General features: G+C 42.6%; 1 protein-coding gene across 1 annotated transcript in view; it reads left to right on the top strand.

Annotated features, from left to right (window-relative positions):
- PDK3 (pyruvate dehydrogenase kinase 3) overlaps window positions 1-22,564 on the top strand; it is a 118,708-nt gene that overhangs the window by 80,231 nt on the left and 15,913 nt on the right. Inside the window, exons 2-7 of the mRNA XM_040423701.1 lie at window positions 6,060-6,201; window positions 10,105-10,176; window positions 12,588-12,772; window positions 14,091-14,180; window positions 16,837-16,914; window positions 19,367-19,443. Of these exons, the coding sequence (XP_040279635.1) occupies window positions 6,060-6,201; window positions 10,105-10,176; window positions 12,588-12,772; window positions 14,091-14,180; window positions 16,837-16,914; window positions 19,367-19,443 (644 nt within the window). The remainder of the gene's footprint in view (window positions 1-6,059; window positions 6,202-10,104; window positions 10,177-12,587; window positions 12,773-14,090; window positions 14,181-16,836; window positions 16,915-19,366; window positions 19,444-22,564) is intronic.

A 22,564-nucleotide genomic window follows, 5' to 3' on the forward strand; every position in this document is an offset into this window, starting at 1 on the left:
GGCATCTGGTGTGGGGTAATCTATCCATCTCATGCAGCCTGGTGAGAGGTAACTTTGATGGATAATACATAGCTGTATGAAACGATTACGGTATTAATCGCCGGGGACACATACATAGGCGAGTTTCAGCAATTCAGAAATGTCTTCATCCGACAAATCAGGGACCACAGTCCTCCATCTATCCAGCACCTTTAACTGTGTAGATTGTATTCTAGTAGTGATCAAATGAGTGTATATAATAGATATAATACCTCTAGGACACTGTGACCTCAAAACTCCAATTAAAGGATATTTGGATATAGATACCACGGTGCCAGGAAATTGGGCTTTTAGCGCATGTCTGACCTGCAAGTAGCGGTAGAAACCTGTACAGGTCATCTGACATTGCATTTGAAAGTGACTAAATGGATAAACCACATTGTATTGGTATACATCCTTAAGACAGCATATGTTATGTGTTTTCCAATATTGGAAGTCGGGAAAGGCAGACAAAATCGTAAACATAGGGTTATCCCAAAGCGGCAGGTCACTCATCACATTTTTGAAGTCATGTATATTCTTAGCAGCCGACCTGCATACCTGTATGGCAACCCTATGAATGGGGAGTAATTTTTGTGGAAATAACTGCAGTCTCTCCAACACCGGCCATAAGGACCTTAGATTCAGGTACGTGGCTAGATGGCCCTCTGAATTTGGCATCTGCTCGTATGACATGAGACAGATTTTCAGATAACCTAGTTGCCCCGCTAGGTAATAAAGATAGAGATCAGGTAAAGACATAACACCCTGAGATCTGGGACGACAAAGGGTGGAGATGGAGAGCTTAGGTCTAGTAGAGCCCCATATAAAGGGTGATATCAAGGAGTTTAATTGTTGAAAACAACTCTTGGGGATAGTGTAAGGAGAGTGTTCCAGTATGTATAGGCATTTAGGGAGAGCCATCATTTTAATCAGGTTTATACGCCCTGCAACTGATAGGGGAAGTGATCCCCACACTCGAAACATATCTTTACAGTAGGTATCAGAATCTTTGGAGATGACAATACCTAGGTATTTGAATTGGTGACCTGTGGGTAGTTCATGGATAGTTCTTAGTGGAAAGAATGAGGATTTCGACCAATTGATGCACAAACCTGAATATTGCCCAAAATCATTGATAAGCGTCATGGCTCGAGGTAGTGTTTCTTCCACATTGGACATAAATAATATCATATCATCGGCATACAACCCAACTCTGTCCTCTCTATCGCCTATGCCCTGATATATGCCGTCTTGCCGCAACTTAAGTGCAAGAGGCTCGATGGCTAGGGCAAACAAGGGGAATAATGGGGAGAGGAACTCGACAGGGATGCCTGAAGTGAAATAAGGGGAGGAGACACCATTAACGGACACATTGGATCTGGGGTTCCTATATAGGATGGAAACCCATTTGATAAAGGCCGTCCCAAAACCAAATCGCTGGAGTGTATACAATAATTGTGGCCATTCAACTGAGTCAAATGCCTTAGCTGCGTCGAGGGACGCCATAGCCCACCGCTGTTCTTGTCTAACTATTATCTGAATAAGTACTTGTACTCGTCTGATATTTTCAGTCGTGGATTTACCCAGCATAAATCCGGATTGATCCGTGTGGCTAATACTGAGGATGCATTTATTCAACCTGACTGCTAAAATCTTAGCAAGAATTTTATAGTCAAGGTTTAACAAAGAAATCGGCCGTTACGAGCCACATTCCAATGGATTCTTATCAGGTTTAAGAATAACCACTATTGTGGCGTCATATAGGGATGGTGGTAACATGCCTGTTGAGAAGGCCGCTGTATACATTTTCTCTAGAAGATCTAAGAGGAGATCTAAATATAAGCATATACTTCTAATGGAATACCGTCTGGGCCCGATTTCCCATTAGCCAGAGAGGACACCGCCAAGGCGATCTCCTCCTTAGTGATGGGGGAGTCCATTATAGCCGAGTCAGTAAGGGAAAGTTGAGGGAATTGTAATTTGGAAAGGTAGGAATCTATTTCCTCACGGGTAGCGTGAACTTGGGATTGGTACAAGTCATGATAGAATTCCTGTAAGCGGTGGACTATCGCCGTCGCCTTAAAGGGACTCTGTCACCACTTTCTAACCCCCCCTTTTAAAAGTATTGTTCTCTCCATGGCGCCCTTGTGATTACAAAGGTGTTGTTATAACATAAATTCGCCGTCTCGTTTTGATAAAAATACCTTTTATCTAACCTGTCAATCTTGTGGATAAGGTGCCCAGGGCGTTTCTGAAGGTCTGAAGCCGCCGCCAGCCGCCGTTGGTGCCCAGCTCCTCCCCTGATCCTTTCAGCGCCGCCTGAATGTAAAGAAATCCGCCTCGGGCTCGCTCAGTGCCCCCTCCTCCTTTTCAAAGATCCCGCGCGTGCGCACAGGCCTGTGCCTGATGCGCCCGTGCGGACATTTAGAATCAGCCTCATTGAGCGAAGTGCGCATGCGCGCACTTCGCTCAACCTCCTCATAAGACGAGCACTGCAGCCAGCCACTCAGAGCCTGCCAAGCGCTGTATGAAGCCGCAGGCTCTGAGTGGCTGGCTGCAGTGCTCGTCTTATGAGGAGGTTGAGCGAAGTGCGCGCATGCGCACTTCGCTCAATGAGGCTGATTCTAAATGTCCGCACGGGCGCATCAGGCACAGGCCTGTGCGCACGCGCGGGATCTTTGAAAAGGAGGAGGGGGCACTGAGCGAGAGCCGGAGGCGGATTTCTTTACATTCAGGCGGCGCTGAAAGGATCAGGGGAGGAGCTGGGCACCAACGGCGGCGGGCGGCAGCTTCAGACCTTCAGAAACGCCCTGGGCACCTTATCCACAAGATTGACAGGTTAGATAAAAGGTATTTTTATCAAAACGAGACGGCGAATTTATGTTATAACAACACCTTTGTAATCACAAGGGCGCCATGGAGAGAACAATACTTTTAAAAGGGGGGGTTAGAAAGTGGTGACAGAGTCCCTTTAAGCAGCGGGGCACCATCTACTGACTGAATGCGCAAACCTGCTGTAGACCTCTGGTTTTGATGCACTAAGTGTGCCAGTAATTTACTGGACTGGTTACCTAATTCAAAGTATGTTTGTTTAGTAAAGAACAATTTGCATTGTGCTTTCTCCTTCAATAGATTTAAGGTATTGGCGACCCTTAAATAACCATTCCTGTCTATTGGGATCAGTGGGGTCAGCTACATAAGCCGCCTCTAGTCTGGTACATTCCTCTGCCAATTCCCCCTCCTGAGGGGCTGAAACTCATTTAACATATGCTATGGATGACTTCAGGCAACCACTAAGGTAAGCTTTTACGGTTTCCCATAGTACTGATGGATTTTCAAAGGACTCAAGATTAGTTAAAAATATGGATAGCTGATCAGGTATCTGGTCATTCGGTGTTAGAAGTGTCAGCCAAAATGGATGTATTCTCATGGAGACAGTTGGTTGATCCATTGAAGTAGATATGGTTAATTGTATGGGTGAGTGATCAGATATTCCTCGTCCCCTATAATTTACATCTGAAACTTTGCCGTACATCAGAGGGTTGCCCAAAGCATAGTCTGTGTGGGAGAGATATTAATGACTAGAGGAATGACAAGTAGGTAGCGATATTAGGATTCCTGAGTCTCCATATGTCTACCCATCCCACCTCCTGTAGTAGGTTGGCTAGCGGGGTGGGGGTATGGGAGATGGGTTCCGCATTGTTTGTTGGGTTAAGTTTATCTATTGAAGGGTCTAAAAGCATATTATAATCACCAATGCATATAATCAAGGCTTGTGGAAAGGCAGCAGCGAACACCACAGCTTGAGTCACCACAGCCATGGTTGCAGGAGGGGGAACATAGCCTCCTGGTCAATAAACAGGCTATCTACCTCCCACCTCACTGATTTATGTATCATGAGAGAGACTCCCCTAGAGTAGGATGTATGACATGCATGACGTGCCCACTGTACCCATGACTTTTGCAACCTATTAGTATAATCAGGAATGAGATGAGTTTCCTGAAAGCGCAGGAAGTTTCTGATCCTTGTAAAAACCATTGCTCTTTTTCTCTGATTTCCCAATCCTCTAACATTCCATGATAATATTCCTAATTCTGCCGTTGTAGTAGCTTATAGATATGCCTGAATGGATGGGACATAGTAATATGAGGTACCGTAGGAATGGTGGCACGTGCCAAAATAGAATATACCCTTTGGGGGAGCAACTAAATATGTGTCTATGCCATGCCTCAGTAGGTAAACAGCAATGATATTACTCAATTGAATTTAATTCAATCGGGTGGATGACTAGTATAGCAGCATTACAAAACAAACCAAGAAAAAAAAATATGAGAAAGGAAAAAGAAAAGTGTGTAAACCATAAGTGAAAAATGCACATAACTGTTTGTGCAATAATTGTGGCTGTCATGACAGGGAGTGCTGGTGACTGTTGTCGTCACTTGCACTAATGTTGCCACGTGAACAAAGGGAAAAGTGCAAACATGTATCTCAACATAACAATGAGAATAGTGCTATTTTAGCTAAATTGAATATATCTCTATATCTCATGCATCAAGGAGGTAGCGAGGAGTAAAAGTCCAAAGTCTACAAGGCAGTGGACTCCAGAATGTTGGCTCAGATCACAGGCCTGTCAGGTCTTCCCTTGCCGTCGATCCAGGCACTTGCTTCAGTGGGTGTGTTTCCCCATCAACTATTCGCAATCTGGCAGGATATGCCGTTTAGCTCTCTGAGTCTTCTCTTGACCACTGTGAAGGTTGCTCTCCGTTTCTGTAGCTCAGCTAAGAAATCTGGGAACAGCATAATGGAAGTGTTCTCAAATCTGATTTCTTGTTTTCTTCTGGCTAGTTGTAGGATGTGGTCTCGATTAGTGGAGTTAAGTAAGCGGGCAAGCATAGGGTGAGGAGGAGCACTTGGAGGAGGAGGCTAAGCTGGGACACGATGCGGCGAATGCAGTGGAAAACTTTGCTTCTAGAAATGTGGCCTTAATCCACTGAATCATGAATTCACAGGGGTTAGAGCCTTCAGCCCGTTCAGGCAGGCCGATAATTCTCAGGTTATTTCTCCTTAAGCGATTTTAATAATCGTCACATTTTTGCTGCCAAAAGTTGACTTTTTTCTCAAGAGAGGCAGTTGCGCAGGGATAGGTGCAGTACTGTCTTCTAGCTCAGAGATGTGGGTCTCAGCTTCTCGGATCCTCTCACGCAAGTTTTGCATATCGTGCCTTAATATCCCTAGGTCCATTTTGACCTCCTCCATCTTACCCGATAATGACTATCTGCAGGCTGAGATAGCATGTAGTAGTTGGTCAGTGACCTGTTTCAAAGTAGGTTCAGCGTCTGGCTCTCCCGCCACTGCATCTGCAGCTTCCGGGGAGGAAGGTCTGGACGGTGAGTCAGTGCCATCTTGGGCTTCTGTGCGTGTAAAGAATTTTAGCTTCTCTGCTACTGTGAGGGACTTGTTCCTTGCCATACTGCGTCCCCGGGGTCTGCCCGACCTCTTGCCTCTGTATTGAGGAATTGTGACGGCTGTTAAAGTTCAGGATGATAAGAGTTAAGATAGCGTGGAGCGGAGCTCACTTAAGCACGTCTGTACATTCCCGTGGCTGGCCATGCCCCGCAGAGGGATTTGTTTACATTGTGAAACCGGGTCAGGAGGGTCCAAATACATAGGGAAGATGTACATGAGGTAAGCAACTTCATGTGCATACCATTTAAAAACCATAGCAATCCTGGAAAAAACATTTTAATAGTTTTGTCGAAGCATGCCATCTCATGTCCATATGGTCTGTTACGGGACTACACCACTATGGGTCAGAATGGTGAGTTGCTATCTAAGACTGGCTACCCCTATGGCAGTCCTGGTGCATCCATGCATTACTTAGTCAACTATTTGAATAGTCCCTATGTAATAAGACATGTATGGACAGTTATTGCTTCCCCCAATGTTAGCAGCTTATCATCATGTATAGATAGTTAGCTACAACAGAATTTTACCACAAACACTTACTAAATGAGTGATTCTTTTGATTCCATTGCAGGTCGCAACAATGCCTGTGAGAAAACATCTTATCTCTTTTTGCGGAAAGAATTACCAGTACGTATTGCAAATACACTAAAAGAAGTTAATTTGCTGCCTGAAAACTTGCTCCAAAGGCCATCTGTGAAATTAGTCCGGACCTGGTGAGTTGCACCTCATATAAGCTTAAAGAGATTTTTCACAAATTACATTGGTGACCCATTGATTTATAAGGGGGCCATACACATTAGGAGAATCACTGCCTATAGAAACGTTTAAAACAACCAAAAATTTTATGGATGTGAAAATTATTAAAATAAAGGTAGATGCCACCCGCACCAAACAAAGTGTGAGGTTACAACCTCGATAATAACATCCCTGTTTCTCCAGCCTAGTTCACCTGGACTTTCAGGTGGAACCTACCTTAATTTCATATAAATTTTCACATCAATAAAAATGTTTTCCTTTGTTTTAGACATTTCTATAGGCAGTGATTCTCTTGATACTAAAATATGTGCATTGTCAGAAAATTGGCTATGAGAAATAGCCATACACATTAGGTAGAAGTTGGTTGATGGTTGAACAGCAGTTGGACAAACAAACATCTAGAGAACAATCGTTTCACAGACGCCACCATACACATTGTTGTCCATATTGGCTGTTACAGCTGTTCAAGCTGACCATAGATGAAATGAAACCGGGTGGTGGACAAAAGATTATTCTGGGAAACTTCTTTCAAAGAAAGATCTTTGCTCCATGAATAATTTTTAATTGAATGAAAGATATTTTGTCCAAGTATCAGAAGAAAATATTAAACCCCGCCAACTTTTCAGAAAGTAATGGTCTGTCATCGGTCGTCTAAAACGGTGTTAAATTTCACATGACGGATGATTGTTTTGGTTGAGAGCATCCATTATGATAAACTTTAGGCCTCTCACACACAACAGTGTCTGTATTGCGACCTGCAAGCCACGGATCCACAAAATATGGATACCTGTGCAATCCACATTGTTCTTACTCCCATCTATAGAAATGATTATTCTTGTCTGCAAAACAGACAAGAATAGGACATGTTTTAAAATTTGTGGAACAGACATATGGATGCAGACAGACCATGGATGACATCTGTGTGCTGGCCATTTTTATTTGTGGACCCATGGAAATGAATGGGCCTGTGCAACCCATAAAAAAATGTGAATTGCACACTGATGAAAAATACAGTCTTGTGCATGAGGCTTTAGACTAATGTGTATGACCACCTTAAAGGGTTTCTACCACCACATTTTCACCTATTTAGCTGTCAGACACTAGCGATCTGCTAGTGTCTGCTCTACCTAACCATGCTATTGTAATCCCTTTCTGTGCAGCGGTTACCCTAAAAAAGTAGTTTTATTGGTATGCAAATGAGCCTCTAGGTGCTATGGGGGCGTCTTTTCAGCACCTAGAGGCTCCGTCCACTCACCATTTCTGCCGCCCAGAGCGCTCCAGCCCGCCCCTCTCCTCTAGGTTGACAGCCCACTCGCGCCTGCGCAGTGTGCTTCTGTATTCGGCGCAGGCTCAGTGACTGTTGGACTGCTCCCTGCTCCGTAATCGGCGCAGACGCAGTGAAGATGCCGGCGCAGGGAGACAGTCACTGCGCCTGCGCCGAATACAGAAGCACACGGCGCAGGCGCGAGAATTCGGCCGAGAGGCAGAGAAGTAGTCTGTCAATCTAGAGGAGAGGGGCGGGCTGGAGCGCGCTGGGCGGCGGAAATAGTGAGTAGACGGAGCCTCTAGGTGCTGAAAAGACGCCCCCATAGCACCTAGAGGCTCATTAGCATAGCAATAAAACTACGTTTTTTAGGGTAACCGCTGCAGAGAAAGGTATTACAATAGCATGGTTAGGTAGAGCAGACACTAGCAGATCGCTAGTGTCTGACAGCTATATAGGTGAAAATGTGGTGGTAGAAACCCTTTAAAGGGGTTTCCAGGATCAAATACATTTTTAAAAACATGACATCTTACCATGTCTAGCTGATTCAAGGTCCCCCTGTTATGTTCCTGTATTTTTAGCACTTCTCCAGTGCTTCTATGGTCCTCCACTGAATATTGACATGTTTGTGTATATCTGCGGTAACTTCCTGACGCACTGCCTTGTGGGTCCCACAAGGCAGCGCGGCATCCAGGCTGTCAGTCAGATCAGTCTCCACTCCTCTGTGCATCCTCCTTCCTCATTGATATTCTGCCTCCTGCCCGCATATCTCGCCTCTCTATCTTCAGAGATAAAAATGCGCAATACCCGCTGACGTCACCGGACCAGAGGGGCGTTACATATCTCTGATGTTACCTTCCTCCCTGCACTCTGCATAATATTCTTGTGTGCTGGTGATGTCACCGGACCACAGGGGCGTTACTCAGCGCAGCCTGTTGCCGCCTACTACCCGCCCTCCCTGCATTCTGAATAATGTCCGTGGGTGCCGGTGACATCACCGGGCTCCTTGCGAAGCGGAAGAGGAGGCTTCGCTCTCCACAAAGTGGCCCGGTACGTCACTAACTTGTAGAAAAACCGCAATTTCGGCTCAGAATTTAGAGATTAAAAAATGGTGCATCAGAAAAGGAAAATAAAGGTAATGCAGGCATGTATGTACAATTAAGGTGACTACAGTGCACTTGAGCAAATGTCACCAATCCCGGACAACCCTTTTAAGTATAGGTCCCCAGCTCCTGGGACACAAGGGATCAGTAGAAAAAAAACATGCCTTTTTACAGTAGCAACCAACACATTACCATCCACGTACAGTTCAACCGTATTCAATTGAGATGAGATGCTGTACTAAAATCAGTCCTGTGGATGAGAGCAGCACTATGATGCCTACTGAAGTGAAAGGGGCCACAACACTCCACAGCCAATAATCTCACGTCCAGAAGGGCCTATTTTCAGTATTAGGGTACCTTTACACTTGCGGCAGAAGATTACGGCAGCCAGTTCCGTCACCGGAACTGCCTGCCGGATCCGTCAAAACGTATGCAAACTGATGGCATTTCTCAGACGGTGTCATCCAGAAAAACTGATCCAGCATTTATTTTTTACAAATTTTTTGCAGTCTGAGCATGCGCAGGCCGCAAAAACGGTTTTGCTGAAACACTCGGCATTAATGCATTTCAATGGGAAAAAATGCCGGATCCGGCAAAAAGGCTTAACTGAAGACATCCTGATGCATCCTGAACGGATTTCTCTCCATTCAGAATGCATGGGGATAAAACTGATTAGTTCTTTTCCGGTATTGAGCCCCTAGAACGGAACTCAATGCCGGAAAAGAATAATGCTAGTGTGAAAGTACCCTTAAACAGCACTTTTAATTCCCGGAAATCCCGCTTACCATTTGCCCATGTTTTTAACCAAAAAATGTTCTATACACATGCAGTGATAAAGCAGTATACATTGCGAAAGAAAATCAAGACCCCTAAATGCATTTATCATGGTCCATATATTTGAAACCAGAATGCTTTACTGCATTTTCTTTGTGGGAAAGAAAAGAGGCAACTGTTCAAGATGTTTTTGTGACTGGCAGGAACAGGGTTAACAAAGCCTACATTGTAGTGTATTTAGCCTACCAGTGAATCCCACCACTAATGCTGCTATCTTACTGTAATGGCACACGACGGTGGTTTTTGTCCATATCCAGTCTGCATTTTGTTGTGGGTCACTTCATTGGGGCTGCAAAAGATGTGGACAGCACACCATGTGTTATCCGCATTCATATGTCCATTCTGTGGCACCCACACAGAAAATAGAACATGTCCTATCCTTGTCTGTTTTATAGAGGGCAGGACTTTGCAAAAAGTGAGCCCTGATTCACATAAATGCCCCCAGCCAGTCTTGAAAATGTAAAAGCAAAATTATCTTTGAAGCAACATTTCACAGTTAAAATCTACATAAAGTCTACAAACTTTGCAAAACTTAATTAAGTTTACTTGAAGATTTGACCTAATGAAAGAAATAATGTAACATGATTGTACACAAATAGTTCTGCAGATTTCAGATAGAGAGATGCTGTAGTGAAATGTACTTTCTGCTTCCCTTTTAGGTATATGCAGAGTTTTCTTGAACTTTTAGAGTATGAGAATAAGAGCCCTGATGACCCAGATGTCCTGTATGAGTAAGTAAATTGTCCATCTGATGAGTAGCACTTTCCCAGTAAAAAAACATTTCTGGTAATAACAGTGGATAGCAGTAAATGTGAGTGGAAGGCTAGGGCTACACGACGACATTTGTGGCACGACAATTTTTATAATGATAGCCTATGGTGCAACATCTTCGGCTACTGCTAAACGACGACAATAATTTTTATAATGATAGTCTATGGTGTCGCACTGGTGTTGCAGGCCTTTAAACCTGATCCCTCCTACATAAAGCAGATGTATTCAGAAATACGATGTATTCAGATGTATGCAGGAAATAAAAATGGATTTAATAATTGACTCATCAACCCATCTAGTCTATTAGTTTTACAATCTACATCTTGTGGCAAAAAAAAATAAAAAATCTTCTTTTTCCAACTTATAGTGATTGGTGAAGAGTCTATGTACTCCTTCAGAGGCAATTTTTTTTTATGATTGCACTTTACTCATTTTGGGCTAAAAATCTATTTTTCAGTTGGTCTTTATTGAGGAATTCCGTCACAAAGGGTTAACTGTCTGTGCCAGTCATGTAATAACCCTGATCTCTTCATTAACACTTATTTAAGTCACATTCTTATCAGTAATATACCCATAAGAACCCAGCTATAATGAGTGTTTATAATGTCAGAGAGCAGAGATAAGGAGCCGTCAGATTAGCTGGCTGACGGAGCAGAGAGAAAATGTTCATCCCTGTATTAGAGCATCTCAGCTCTGTACAGAAAAAAGGGCTCCATATTTGTAATAAAGACCAATTAAAAAGATTTTTAGCTCAAAATGAGTACAATGCAATAATAAAACAATTGCCCCCAAAGATGTACATAGCCTTTAACTCTGGTATAATGAGTTGTAACAAATATGACAAAACAAATGTAGAACTACTGTGTATTGTGCATTGGATATCTGAGTTGTTCATTGACTTTAAAGAGGACCTTTCACCACTCCTGAAATGCCTATATTAATAGCTACATACATTCCCCACGTACTAACAATTTGGGAGCATCTATTCTTATGGCTCTGTGATGTGCCATACTGGTATTATTTGCACTAGAATTTATGAATGAATTGCTATTAGCCTTCAGTAAGGGTACAGAGGGGAGGTAACCAGTTGGGGGGGGTGTACCTGCACAGTCTGAAAATGGCAGCACTGATTGGATAGAGTCAATCTCTGCAGGTCCACCCCCCCCAACTGGTTACCAGGAATGTCAGGAGTGGTAAAAGGTCCTCTTTAAAACCTAATTCCATAACAAAAATTCCCTATTCTGAATTTAACAAAATCCCACCTTGTATCTTGCATACAGATGTAGTAGTGTTTAATAATTGACATGTTAAATACACAGTTGCATCAAACTTTAAAGGGTTTTTCCAGGCTACGGTGATTGATGACCTGTCCTCAGGACAGGTCATCAATATCAGATCAATGGGGGTCTGACACCTGGCACCCCCACCGATCAGCTGTTTGGGGTAGCTGAGGTGCTGGAAACTATACAGTGTATGGATGGAAGCAGAAGGCTCCATACACTGTGTAGTTTCCGGCGCTGGCATACTGAAGTTCACTTCCCATTCACTTGAAATAGAGCTGACCTGCAGTCTCTCGATACAGCCACTACTCAGTGTCTGCCTTCAGTTCCTTACACTGTATAGTTTCCGGCGCCACGGCTGCTTAAAACAGCTGATCTGATATTTAGGACCTATCCAGAGCAGAGAACCTCCTAAACTTGGCCTTTTAAATATTTGTGTCAATTTGAAGTTTGATGCGACTGTGTTAAGTGTCACGTTAAACCTATACATCTCTATGCACATTCTTTCCCTCAGTTACAGCACTGTCCTCCCACCCTTCTCCAGGACAGGAAGAAATATTCCATAACTGCTTGTGGATGGTCTTTGTCCTTCTGTGTGAATGCACATGGCCATAGACATTAGATAGAAGTAGGTTGATGGTTGAACAACCATTGATTGAATGATCACTTCGTACATTGATGCGGCCATGCACATTGTAATCCATATTACTGGCCATATGTGTTCAGTGGCCGGGCACAAGACTAACAATCTTTAACTATGGAACATTCTTTCACGTAACGATTGACTGCACCATACACAGTCACGGACTGGTGACTATCTGATGAAAATTTTAAACTTCTTTCCAGGCGATGACTGTTTTTCATCAGTCGTCTAGTACAATCGTTGTTAAATTTCACATCATCTGTTTTGATGGACTGATGAATATGGCCGCTTTTCTAGTCTGTGACCACTAACATTAGGTCTCTTAGGAGACTGTCACCTTGAGCCTTGTATACAGAAGACTGCTGCTGTGCTACATTGTGTAAAAAAATAAATATGCTACTTATATTAGTACAGTTAAAGACGGTTTCCTTTCTCCTCCCTTTTTCAGCTTTTTAAACATTCTCATTGAAGTGAGAAATCGACACAATGATGTGGTCCCCACCATGGCCCAAGGTGTGATCGAATACAAGGAGAAATATGGATTTGACCCGTTTGTCAGCAGTAACATCCAGTATTTCCTGGACAGGTTCTACACAAACAGGATCTCATTTCGTATGCTCATTAATCAGCACAGTACGTATCTAAAGTTGCTTGTTGAAAATGTAGACGTTCCCTAGTTTGGCTGCAAATTTTTCATGAAGGAAAAATTGCACAAATGTGGTCATGCATGAAAGCTGTTTTAAGGTGTTGCAGAAAAGAAAAGGAACAAGAACAATATATTGATTTACTATATTTCGAAACAGATCACGTTTCTTATAGTCACAGGTAGAGTTTATGTAACTAAAGCGAAGCTTCAGCTATATAATGAGCACTATTACATTTAGTATTTTATCTTTATTACCTATTGTACTGTTTTCATTTAGATTTCCCATCTATTTTACTTTGTGCCTCGTAGGAGAGTATCCTATTGATATCTGAAAATCGGAGTTTTATCTATGGGGGTAGCCATATTGGAGACAAACCCGTCCTGTATAGACAGTTTAGCAGGGTGTGTGTGCTGTATGGCAGCTGAAATGAATGTGTCAATTGAGGAGAAATCACAGACTATTACAGACTCTAGGAAAGGCCTAATGCACACGACAGTATTTTTTCACAGTCCGCAAAACGGGGTTCCGTTGTTCCGTGATCCGTTTCCGTTTTTGTTTCCGTGTGTCTTCTTCCTTGATTTTTGGAGGATCTCCAGACACAAAAAGTGAAAAAAAAAAAACTAAGTCAAGTTTGCCTTGCAAATGATAGGAAAAAAACGGACACGGATCACGGACGCGGATGACAATCTTGTGAGCCTCCGTGTTTTTTCACGGACCCATTGACTTGAATGGATCCGCGAACTGTTGTTCGTGAAAAAAATAGGACAGGTCCTATTTTTTTGACGGACTGGAAACACGGATCACGGACGCGGATGACAAACGGTGCATTATCCGAGTTTTCAACGGACCCATTGAAAGTCAATGGGTCCGCAGAAAATCACGGAAAACGGAACAACGGACACGGAACACAACAACGGTCGTGTGCATGAGGCCAAATGATGGGATACAGCCCCTGTTCTCTCAGAGACCAGGGACATGCACAGATCTTATCTTTCAAAAGTGTTAGGATCCTTTTACACGGACAGATATTTGCCTAGTAACCATCCATGATCTCATCATGTTGATCTTCCGTTAACTACATGAATATGGAACAGTTATTATTAACATAGAAGTGATGGTGTATTTAGGTGAAGGGGTTTTCAGAAGGAAAACAACCCTCATTTGGTGTATATAATTTCCCCTTTTTATATGATCATGCCCTAAACTCTCCAACATCACCCATGTTGTTAACATTTTTATGCCTTGCCTCATTTTCTTAATTCTCTATCAGCAGAGGTAACTTCTCTTTATCTGTTTGCTTTAAGCTCTTCTGTTTGGAGGGGACATAAATCCTGCACATCCAAAGCATATTGGCAGCATTGATCCCTCCTGCAATGTTCCAGAGGTAATGAAAGGTAAGCTGTCCACAGTGTTCATATATATTTTCTAGTTGCAAAGAGGTATTTCCCAAGGAAAGAGAACCATCTCACTAGCGACACCTTCTGGAAGTGGCTCATCATGAGTCAAAATCGGACTTTTTAACAAGCCTTGGGACATGACGAGGGAAAATAGCCAAGCCAAATATCCATCCGTAGACATCTGTTTCAGGATGCTTGTCCCTCATCAGTATGGAATCACAATCCTACTCCATACTGATGAAGGGCAAGCACCCTGAAACAACTGATGGATATTTGCCTTGGCTATTTTCCCTTATTGTGTCCCAAGGCTTATTAACCCCTTAAGGACCCTGAGGTTTTCCATTTTTGCTTTTTCGTTTTTCACTCTCCGCCTTCCCATAGTCCTAACTTTTTTATTTTTCCATTCACAAAGCATGCGGGACAAGTTGTACTTTCTAATGGCACCATTTACGGTTGCATACCATGTAGTAGGAAGCAGGAAAAATATTCCAAATGGGTAGAATTGGGAAAAAACGCAATTCTGAGAAAGGTTTTTATTTGTTTCTTTTTTTTACACTGTACACTATGCGGTAAAATTGACCTGTTATCTTCATTCTCCAGGTCAGTACGGTTACAACGATACCACACTTGTATAATCTTTCTTGCGTTTTAATACTGAAAAGAAAATTAAAACCTTTGAGGGGAAAAAGAATTAAAAAATTTATAACCATAATTCTGTGTGAGGGCTCATTTTTTGCGGGACGATCTGTTCTTTTTAGTGATACCAATTTGAAGTGTGTACGACTTTTTGATAACTTTTTATAAATATTAGGGTAGTTGAAGTGACAAAAAATGGCAAATTGGCATTTTTTTTTTTTTCCTGTTATTTGCCGTATGCCATTAATATTGTTATATTTTAATTGTATGGGCATTTTCGCACACTGCGATGCCCATGATGTTTATTTTTTTATTGGTTAAGTATTTTTATTTTAAGGAAAGGGGGTGATTTGAACTTTTTTTTGTATTTTTTTTTATATATTTTTTTTCTGTTTGTAAAAACTTTTTTTTAACTTTTTTTCAGCCTTGGGTGACAATAACTGGCAATCATTAGATTGCCCATTGTGTTCATTGATGGCTATATAGCCATCATTGAAGACTCTATTTGCACTATACCAATACAATGCTGCCACCTATTGGTCTTTATTGGTATGATTCTGAAATAGGCACCAAAGCCTGCTTGAGGCTTCGGGCTATTTCATAGATATAACAGGTTCACCGATCTTAGTCAGGGAACGCTGTTACCACAGCGGAAGTGTGCGACCTCCGCTTCCGGACTGCAAAAATGCCGTGGTCACATTTGAGGGGAAAATGTATGTGATCAGCCTTATGGCGGATCGCATACATGTGCCGGGGGTCTCTGTTATTTAAAATAGCAGGAACCCGGCAGCATTGGCGCCCGCTGCACGTGCGAGTGGGCGCCATGTTTGGGGACCGGACTTCCGCCGTACATATACAGTGGAGGTCCTTAAGGGGTTAAAAAGTTATATTTTGGCTCATAGGGAGCCACTTCCACAAGGTGGTGCTAGTGAGATTGCACTCTTTCCTTGGGAGATACCTCTTAGTATATTGTTTTCCCATAGTGTATTGCCAGTAAGCCTGTATATCATGCAGCACTTTCAGTAAGTCTCCACACATGGCTGACTCTTTAGGGATAGCAAGAACTGTACCTATGCTATATTCTGGTTGGAAATTCTGGTTAAAAACTCAACGATGGAAGGTATTAATAATCTACATAAAATTAATGAAGTGACTTTCTAAATGCTTTTTTGCTTGTATTAGCTCATTCTTATCCAGAGTTGCATTCACAGTTCTGCTAGCTTTTATTGGAAATTTGACAAGCTTACTACCAGACACATCCCTAACTGCTTAGCAGAGCTCTTATGAAGCAGTGGGACAGTCATTTTTTCCTACTTCAAATTACTGTACAGCATTTCCCTGGATGTAATTCATTGGGTCAAGCTTTGTGCAGACATTGAGCAAGCAAGAGTGGTTGGGCACTGTGAGCTTCAAATGAAGGACCTATGTATCATGGAGGCATACTAAATAACTGATATGGTCTCCTTCAAAACCGAGTCTAAACCAATTAGGCAGCATTGTTTATATCTATAGGTGGTAAGAATCTGTGTAGGGTAGATGTCTATTCAGATGTTTGCCCTGCAGTGGATGCTGCATGGGAAATGTACTATTATGTGCTGGCCATTCAGTTGAATAGCCAACCTTTCCGTATGGTACATGGACACCTTGGCAGGGTTGTAGAGTCGGTAAGTCAAACTAGTGAGTTCACTAGAGTAAGAGCTGCTCTTTGTGTGTGCCTCTCAGCTCATACTCCTAGAGTGCGGTCTTAAACAGGGGACCCTCCTCATGACATTTGAGACAAGCCCTTCAGTTGGCCTCCAAGAGTCGGAGTGTGTGTAAGTTCAGAAGATGACATTGTGATGAGCATGCGTATTAAGTAGTTGATTATACAGTAGATTGTGCATATTTTTAATATGCACTTGCATTATGTGAAAAGGTTGGAATGTAAATGCAATTTGACATGGATTACATACAGAAACTTTTCACTTTATATTTTTGTCTCGAGTAAGGCAACACTAACAAATGTTTTTCTTGATAGATGCCTATGAAACGGCAAAATTGCTTTGCGAGCAATACTACTTGGCAGCGCCTGAACTTAAGATTGAAGAGTACAATGGTAATATAGCCTATATCATGTATTCATACAATAGGAGTTTGTGATGTGCAAAAACTCCAGCTTTTCCTGGAGAGATGGGTCAGAAGGGAAACATTAGAAGCATTACTGTCCAGGCTTGACACATTGGAAATGTGAGGAAAGGTCCACTCAGCCAATCTTTGACCTTATGGGCTTCCCGCTTCAGCCAGCAGTTGGCTGAGTGGACCATTCCTGACATTTCCAGCACGATATGCTGGGACAGCATGTGGAGAGCAGCAGTGGTGGGGTATTGATGGAGGTGAGTAATGCTTTTTCTTTTCTTTTTACTCTTTCTGACCCAGTTTTAAAAAAAATGGATCTCCCTAGAAAAAACTCTTTAAAGGGAATCTGTCAGCAGCAATCTCCATATTCGATTGTTTGCATAGACACATAGCAGGGCATCACCATTCCTCTCATTGCACCCAAGCTCTACTCCTTTCTGTGGCCAGCCTTCCATCATTGTTTTTCCACTGACTGTCCCTGTGAATCAAAGCAGTCAGGCCACTGAAAGGAGTGGAGCTTAAGTGAAAAGCGAGCAATGGTGACTCCCTCATTGCACCAAATTCCTAACTTGCATGTTAAAAAAAAAAAGTATCATAACTCAGGAGCTGAGCCTTGGATCAAAAAAATAAAAGCAGTGTTAATCAGATCAACCACAGCTATGTGTCTATGTTAACAGTTTGATAGAGAGGTCACTGGTCACAAATTCTCTTAAACTATTTTCATACCAACAGACAACTTAAAACATCCAGCAGGTCATGTAACTCTGCAAGTATGTTCTTGAACATCCTGACACGTCTGCAGCTGCAGGAGTGTAAAGCCAGTCTCATAGAGAAGTTTAGTACTGTCTGTGCTTTCCCAATTGCTTCATACATGGCACTCAAGTAGCTTCCTGCTCTCATTCCGGTGTACATGTGATCACAGGGTGCAAAGTAACTGCAGTAGCTGCTGGCTCTTAGCAGACCCAGATCCTCTCTGCAGTGAGTCTTCAGCACCTGTATTTAACCTGTAACTAGGACTATTCTAAGCCCCAGCTATAAAGGAAATCACCCATAAAAATAAATAATGGAAAGCTATATTGCTCCCAAAATGTCTTGTATGCCCTTGTAGTGGGACACCACAAATACACTGCGAATCCTTCTGCCATATAGCTTTATTTTATGACTGTTTTACTGTTCATTATATGACCGCTTCACATTTTACTAATTTGGCCTGGAACAGTGTGGGTATTTTCCTGCAGGTGGACAAACAAACTGAACTTGAGGTGTATATACACTCACCATTTAAACTTGAGGTGGATACGTACCAAACCTTGCTGATTCTACTACTTCACGTATTTTAACACCTTCATGTGAGAGGATGAACGGATATTACATTGCAATATATCGCCACATGTATTTGGATCCATTTAATGCAGAGTTTATTTTAGGACGTATATGTCCCTATTTGTTATATATGTCAGTTTTATATCGCTTTTATTGTGTATGCCTTGCAGAGAATAAATATTATTACCGGTAATTTATTACCTTATATATGCAGTATTCCAGTATTTGAGTGCTCAGCCCAATCTTTAACTTTCTTTAACTATACAAAAAATGACTGCAACAGAATACTTTTAAGTTTAAGTATTAATAAAATACAAAATACCGGTAACTAAAGTAAAAAATTACATAAAAATAAAGCTCCATGTATCACTGAAAAAAGATTTATTTGAATAACTGAATGTGTAGAAAATGGATAACTTTCAAACTCAAATGTACAAAAAAAATGAAAATGTGTCTGTTATATTTTCGGATGCTTGATTGAAAGTAATATATTCCTATCTTTTTGGGTCCATTCACACATCCGTGTGTGTTTTGCGGATCCACAGATCCGCAAAACACGGACAGCGGCAGTGTGCGTTCCGCATTTTGCGGGCACTATTACAATCCGCAATTGCGGACAAGAATAGGACATGTTCTATTTTTTTCGGGAACGAAATTGTGGACCCGGAAGTGCGGGTTCGCAATTCCGTATCCGGGCAGCACATCGTGCTGCCCCATAGAAATGAATGGGTCCGCAATTCCGTTTGCGTAACGAAATTGCGCACGTGTGAATGGAGCCTTTCTGTGAGGATATATACAAGTACTTGTAGAAAAAGACTGGTGCTATCATTAAAAAAAATGGTGGCACTGCATGTTATGGTTATGGAGTTAGTCTAGCACCTGATGGTCCAACATGCGACAAAACCAGTACCATGCCAGGCTACCGGAAATTTACCTGAATAGGATGAGTGTGTATATGGAGAATGTACTGAGTGTTCATGTCCAATAATCTGGCATCTTGGCGGTCCCTGCCATTACTGAATATTTGAAGTTTGCTGACTTATCATTTATACTGATTATATTTCACATACTTATTCAATTTTTATATATTCTTTTGATTTCTTTTGTAGCTAAAGCTCCTGGTAGACCGCTCCAAGTGGTGTATGTGCCCTCTCACTTGTTTCATATGCTGTTTGAATTGTTTAAGGTATGTCAGCTTAAATAAACGAAAATTTTACATTTCAAGATTTTTTGGTTCCTTACTTTTTAGATTTTCAGCATTTTAAATAGTTCTTTAAACATGTATAGTATGTCAGCTGTTTGATATCTGCTTCCTGAGCATGGCCTTATTTTATTCATGCTATAAAGAAAATGTAGAGGGTGGTTTCACGCATATCATTATATTGCACATAATACAGTATGTCTATGCTTAATGTATATACTCTGTGAGCATCTTTTGATCATACCAGTTATGCCTGAATATATACAGGTTGCATCTGTTGTATTGTGACTACACACTTTATAAACTCAACCCCTGTCCATACAGTATGCCTTATTGGAGTTAGTGGATATCAGAGAGGAGGCAGCAAACTGCTGTTACCACTCTGGAGGACTCAATTCAACATGACCATGCATTTAAATGGATGACCCATTCATGTCATTGAACATCATGTAAAACCTCTCTGTATGTGGTAGAAATGTGCAGCCACTAGCATCTACTACCATAGATAACTGCCTGGTATATAACCTGCTGGGCACAGGGCCGTCTTTAATATTGATTGGACCCTGGGCAAGAATTTACTTGGGCCCCCTGGATCCCGCCTTCCCACACCCTAGCATGCAATCTACTTACATTAGAAAGCTTGCAGAGACATGCTATAGACACCAGAACTACTACGTTTAGCTGTTGTGGTTCTGGTGACTATAGTGTCCCTTTAATATAGAGAATTAAAAAGAATCAGCACAAAAGTATCAAATAAAATGGCTGTATCATTATTCTAAAAATTAAAAAAGCACAACTTCTAACACAAAATATATAGTATTTTGTAGCTTACTTTATTAATTTTTTTACAATGTGCAGATAGTACTGTACTACTAACCCCTCCATCCACCCCTACATACAGGGTAAAACAGCGCCACATACCTCTTACATCCAGTGACGTCTCTTTGATGTAGATGTTCTCTTTCCTCATCTTCTCCTTTCAGACCTTCAGACCAGATCACCATTTTTCAGCCATTTCTCGTCTCTGCAGTTTGACAAACAAAATCTTTGTTTGACAAATCATCCCACCACCCCCAATACTGTGCTGCTGTGCTTCCCAATACTATACTGCAGAAACAGATAAACCCCCTGATAATAGTAGTACCATGCAGATAGTGCCCTTTAATAATTATTGGCATACAGTGCCCTAAAATAACTGCGCCCAGCAAATAGTGCCCCTGACTCTAATAGTGTAAACATTACATCCCCCAAAAATAACTGTGGTAAGCCGATACTGTGCCAAGGTGCCCCCACAGTAATACTGCTCCCAAAAGTCCCACCAATAGGAATAATTCTTTGCTAGAGCACACATGGTAGTAATAGTGCCTCTAGAGTGCCCCAAACATGTCCCCACTGTGCCCCAAGTAATAATGCTCCCATAGTGCCCATACTAGTAATCATGTTCCCCATAGACTCCCAGTAGTAATAAAGCACATCATAATGCCCCCCAGTAGTAATAATTCTCCTTTATATTGTGCCAGTGCAAAAAATACCCCCTTGTAATGCCCCCAGTTGAGCTAATGTCCCCATAGTGCCCCCATAATGTGCCTGTTTAAAATACCACTATATAGTGCCCCCAGTAAATGCCCCCATAGTGCTCCTCTCCCCCTTCTTCCTAGTGCCCCCCATAATGTACCAGTATAAAATGCCCCATATATAGTATGGGCCCTCAGTGTCCCACATAATTTGCAAGTATAAAATACCCCTTCTTAGTGTCCCCATAGATGAGCCCATAGTACTCCTCTCTCCCCTTTCCCATAGTACCCACCATAATGTTCCCCAGTATAAAATGCCCCTACACAGAGCCCCCATATAAAATACCCCTTCTTTGTGGCCTTAGTAGATGCCCCCAAAGATGCCCCTGTAAGAAATGCCCCCATAGTGCCACCCAATAATGTGCCAGTAACAAGTACCCCCATAGGTGCCCCCCAATCATGTGCCAGTAACAGGTGCCCCCATAGATTCCCCCCAATCATGTGCCAATAACAAGTGCCCCCATAGATGCCCCCCAATCATGTGCCAGTAGCAAGTGCCCCCATAGATGACCCCAATCATGTGCCAGTAACAGGTGCCCCCATAGATGCCCCTTAATCATGTGCCAGTAGAAGTACCATATAAAAAAAACACTTATACTTACCTCCATCAGGCTGGCAGCGATGTGATGCAGGCCTCTTCCGGTCTGTGTCCCGTGCTGTGCAGCTCGATGACATCATTGCGCCGCCTCCACCAGCCTCTGATAGGCTGCAGGCCTCTCCCTCCCCTGCCCCGCCGCAGCATTTCCATCTGTATGGCTGTCCTGAGGACGGCGATACAGATGACTATGGAGATAAGCGCTTCCACAATGGAAGCGCTCATCTTCCTGTTCCCTGCCGCCGCTCCTCACGTGGCCAGTGGGGCTCAAGAGGAAGCTGCCTTGGGCCCCTCAGGAGCAAGTGGGCCCGGGGCAGCTGCCCCTTTTGCCCTACATTAAAGACGGCCCTGGCTGGGCATAGATCAGCTGACCGCCAATTAGTACTCAGGGCATCCGGAGATACCCATACACATTAGGTTGTAAGCCAAGCCTACTGTTCTTAAAGGCTATGTACACTTTTGGAGGCAATTTTTTATGGTTGCTTGTTACTTATTTTTGGTACAAACTACAAATTGGCGTGGTATTAAAATATTAAAAAGCAGCAAGTGCTCAACCCCATATGCAGTGGTGCATCTATACCGGGGGGGGGGGGGGGGGGGGGCAGATCCTGCACTTGTGGTCCGCTGCTAATGGCAATCCCCAGCAAAAATGCATACAATGGAGGATGCCTGCAGCGGACCACAAGTACCACAATGGACATCCTACACAGGATAGCAAATGTGTGGATGTGATAAACAGTATAAATAATATAACAAAAACAAATACAGGTGCACTCTGCGGTCCTGACGACGGAGATACAGATGAATATGGAGATGAGCGCTTCCACAATGGAAGCGCTTATTTCCTACTGCCCGCCGCCACCACCGCTGCCGCAATTACATCCAGGGCCGCGCCGCCTGTGGTGATCGCCGGTGCGGCCCTGATGAATAAAAAAAA

Source organism: Bufo bufo, chromosome 3 (assembly GCF_905171765.1).
Source record: "Bufo bufo chromosome 3, aBufBuf1.1, whole genome shotgun sequence".
NCBI lineage: Eukaryota > Metazoa > Chordata > Amphibia > Anura > Bufonidae > Bufo > Bufo bufo.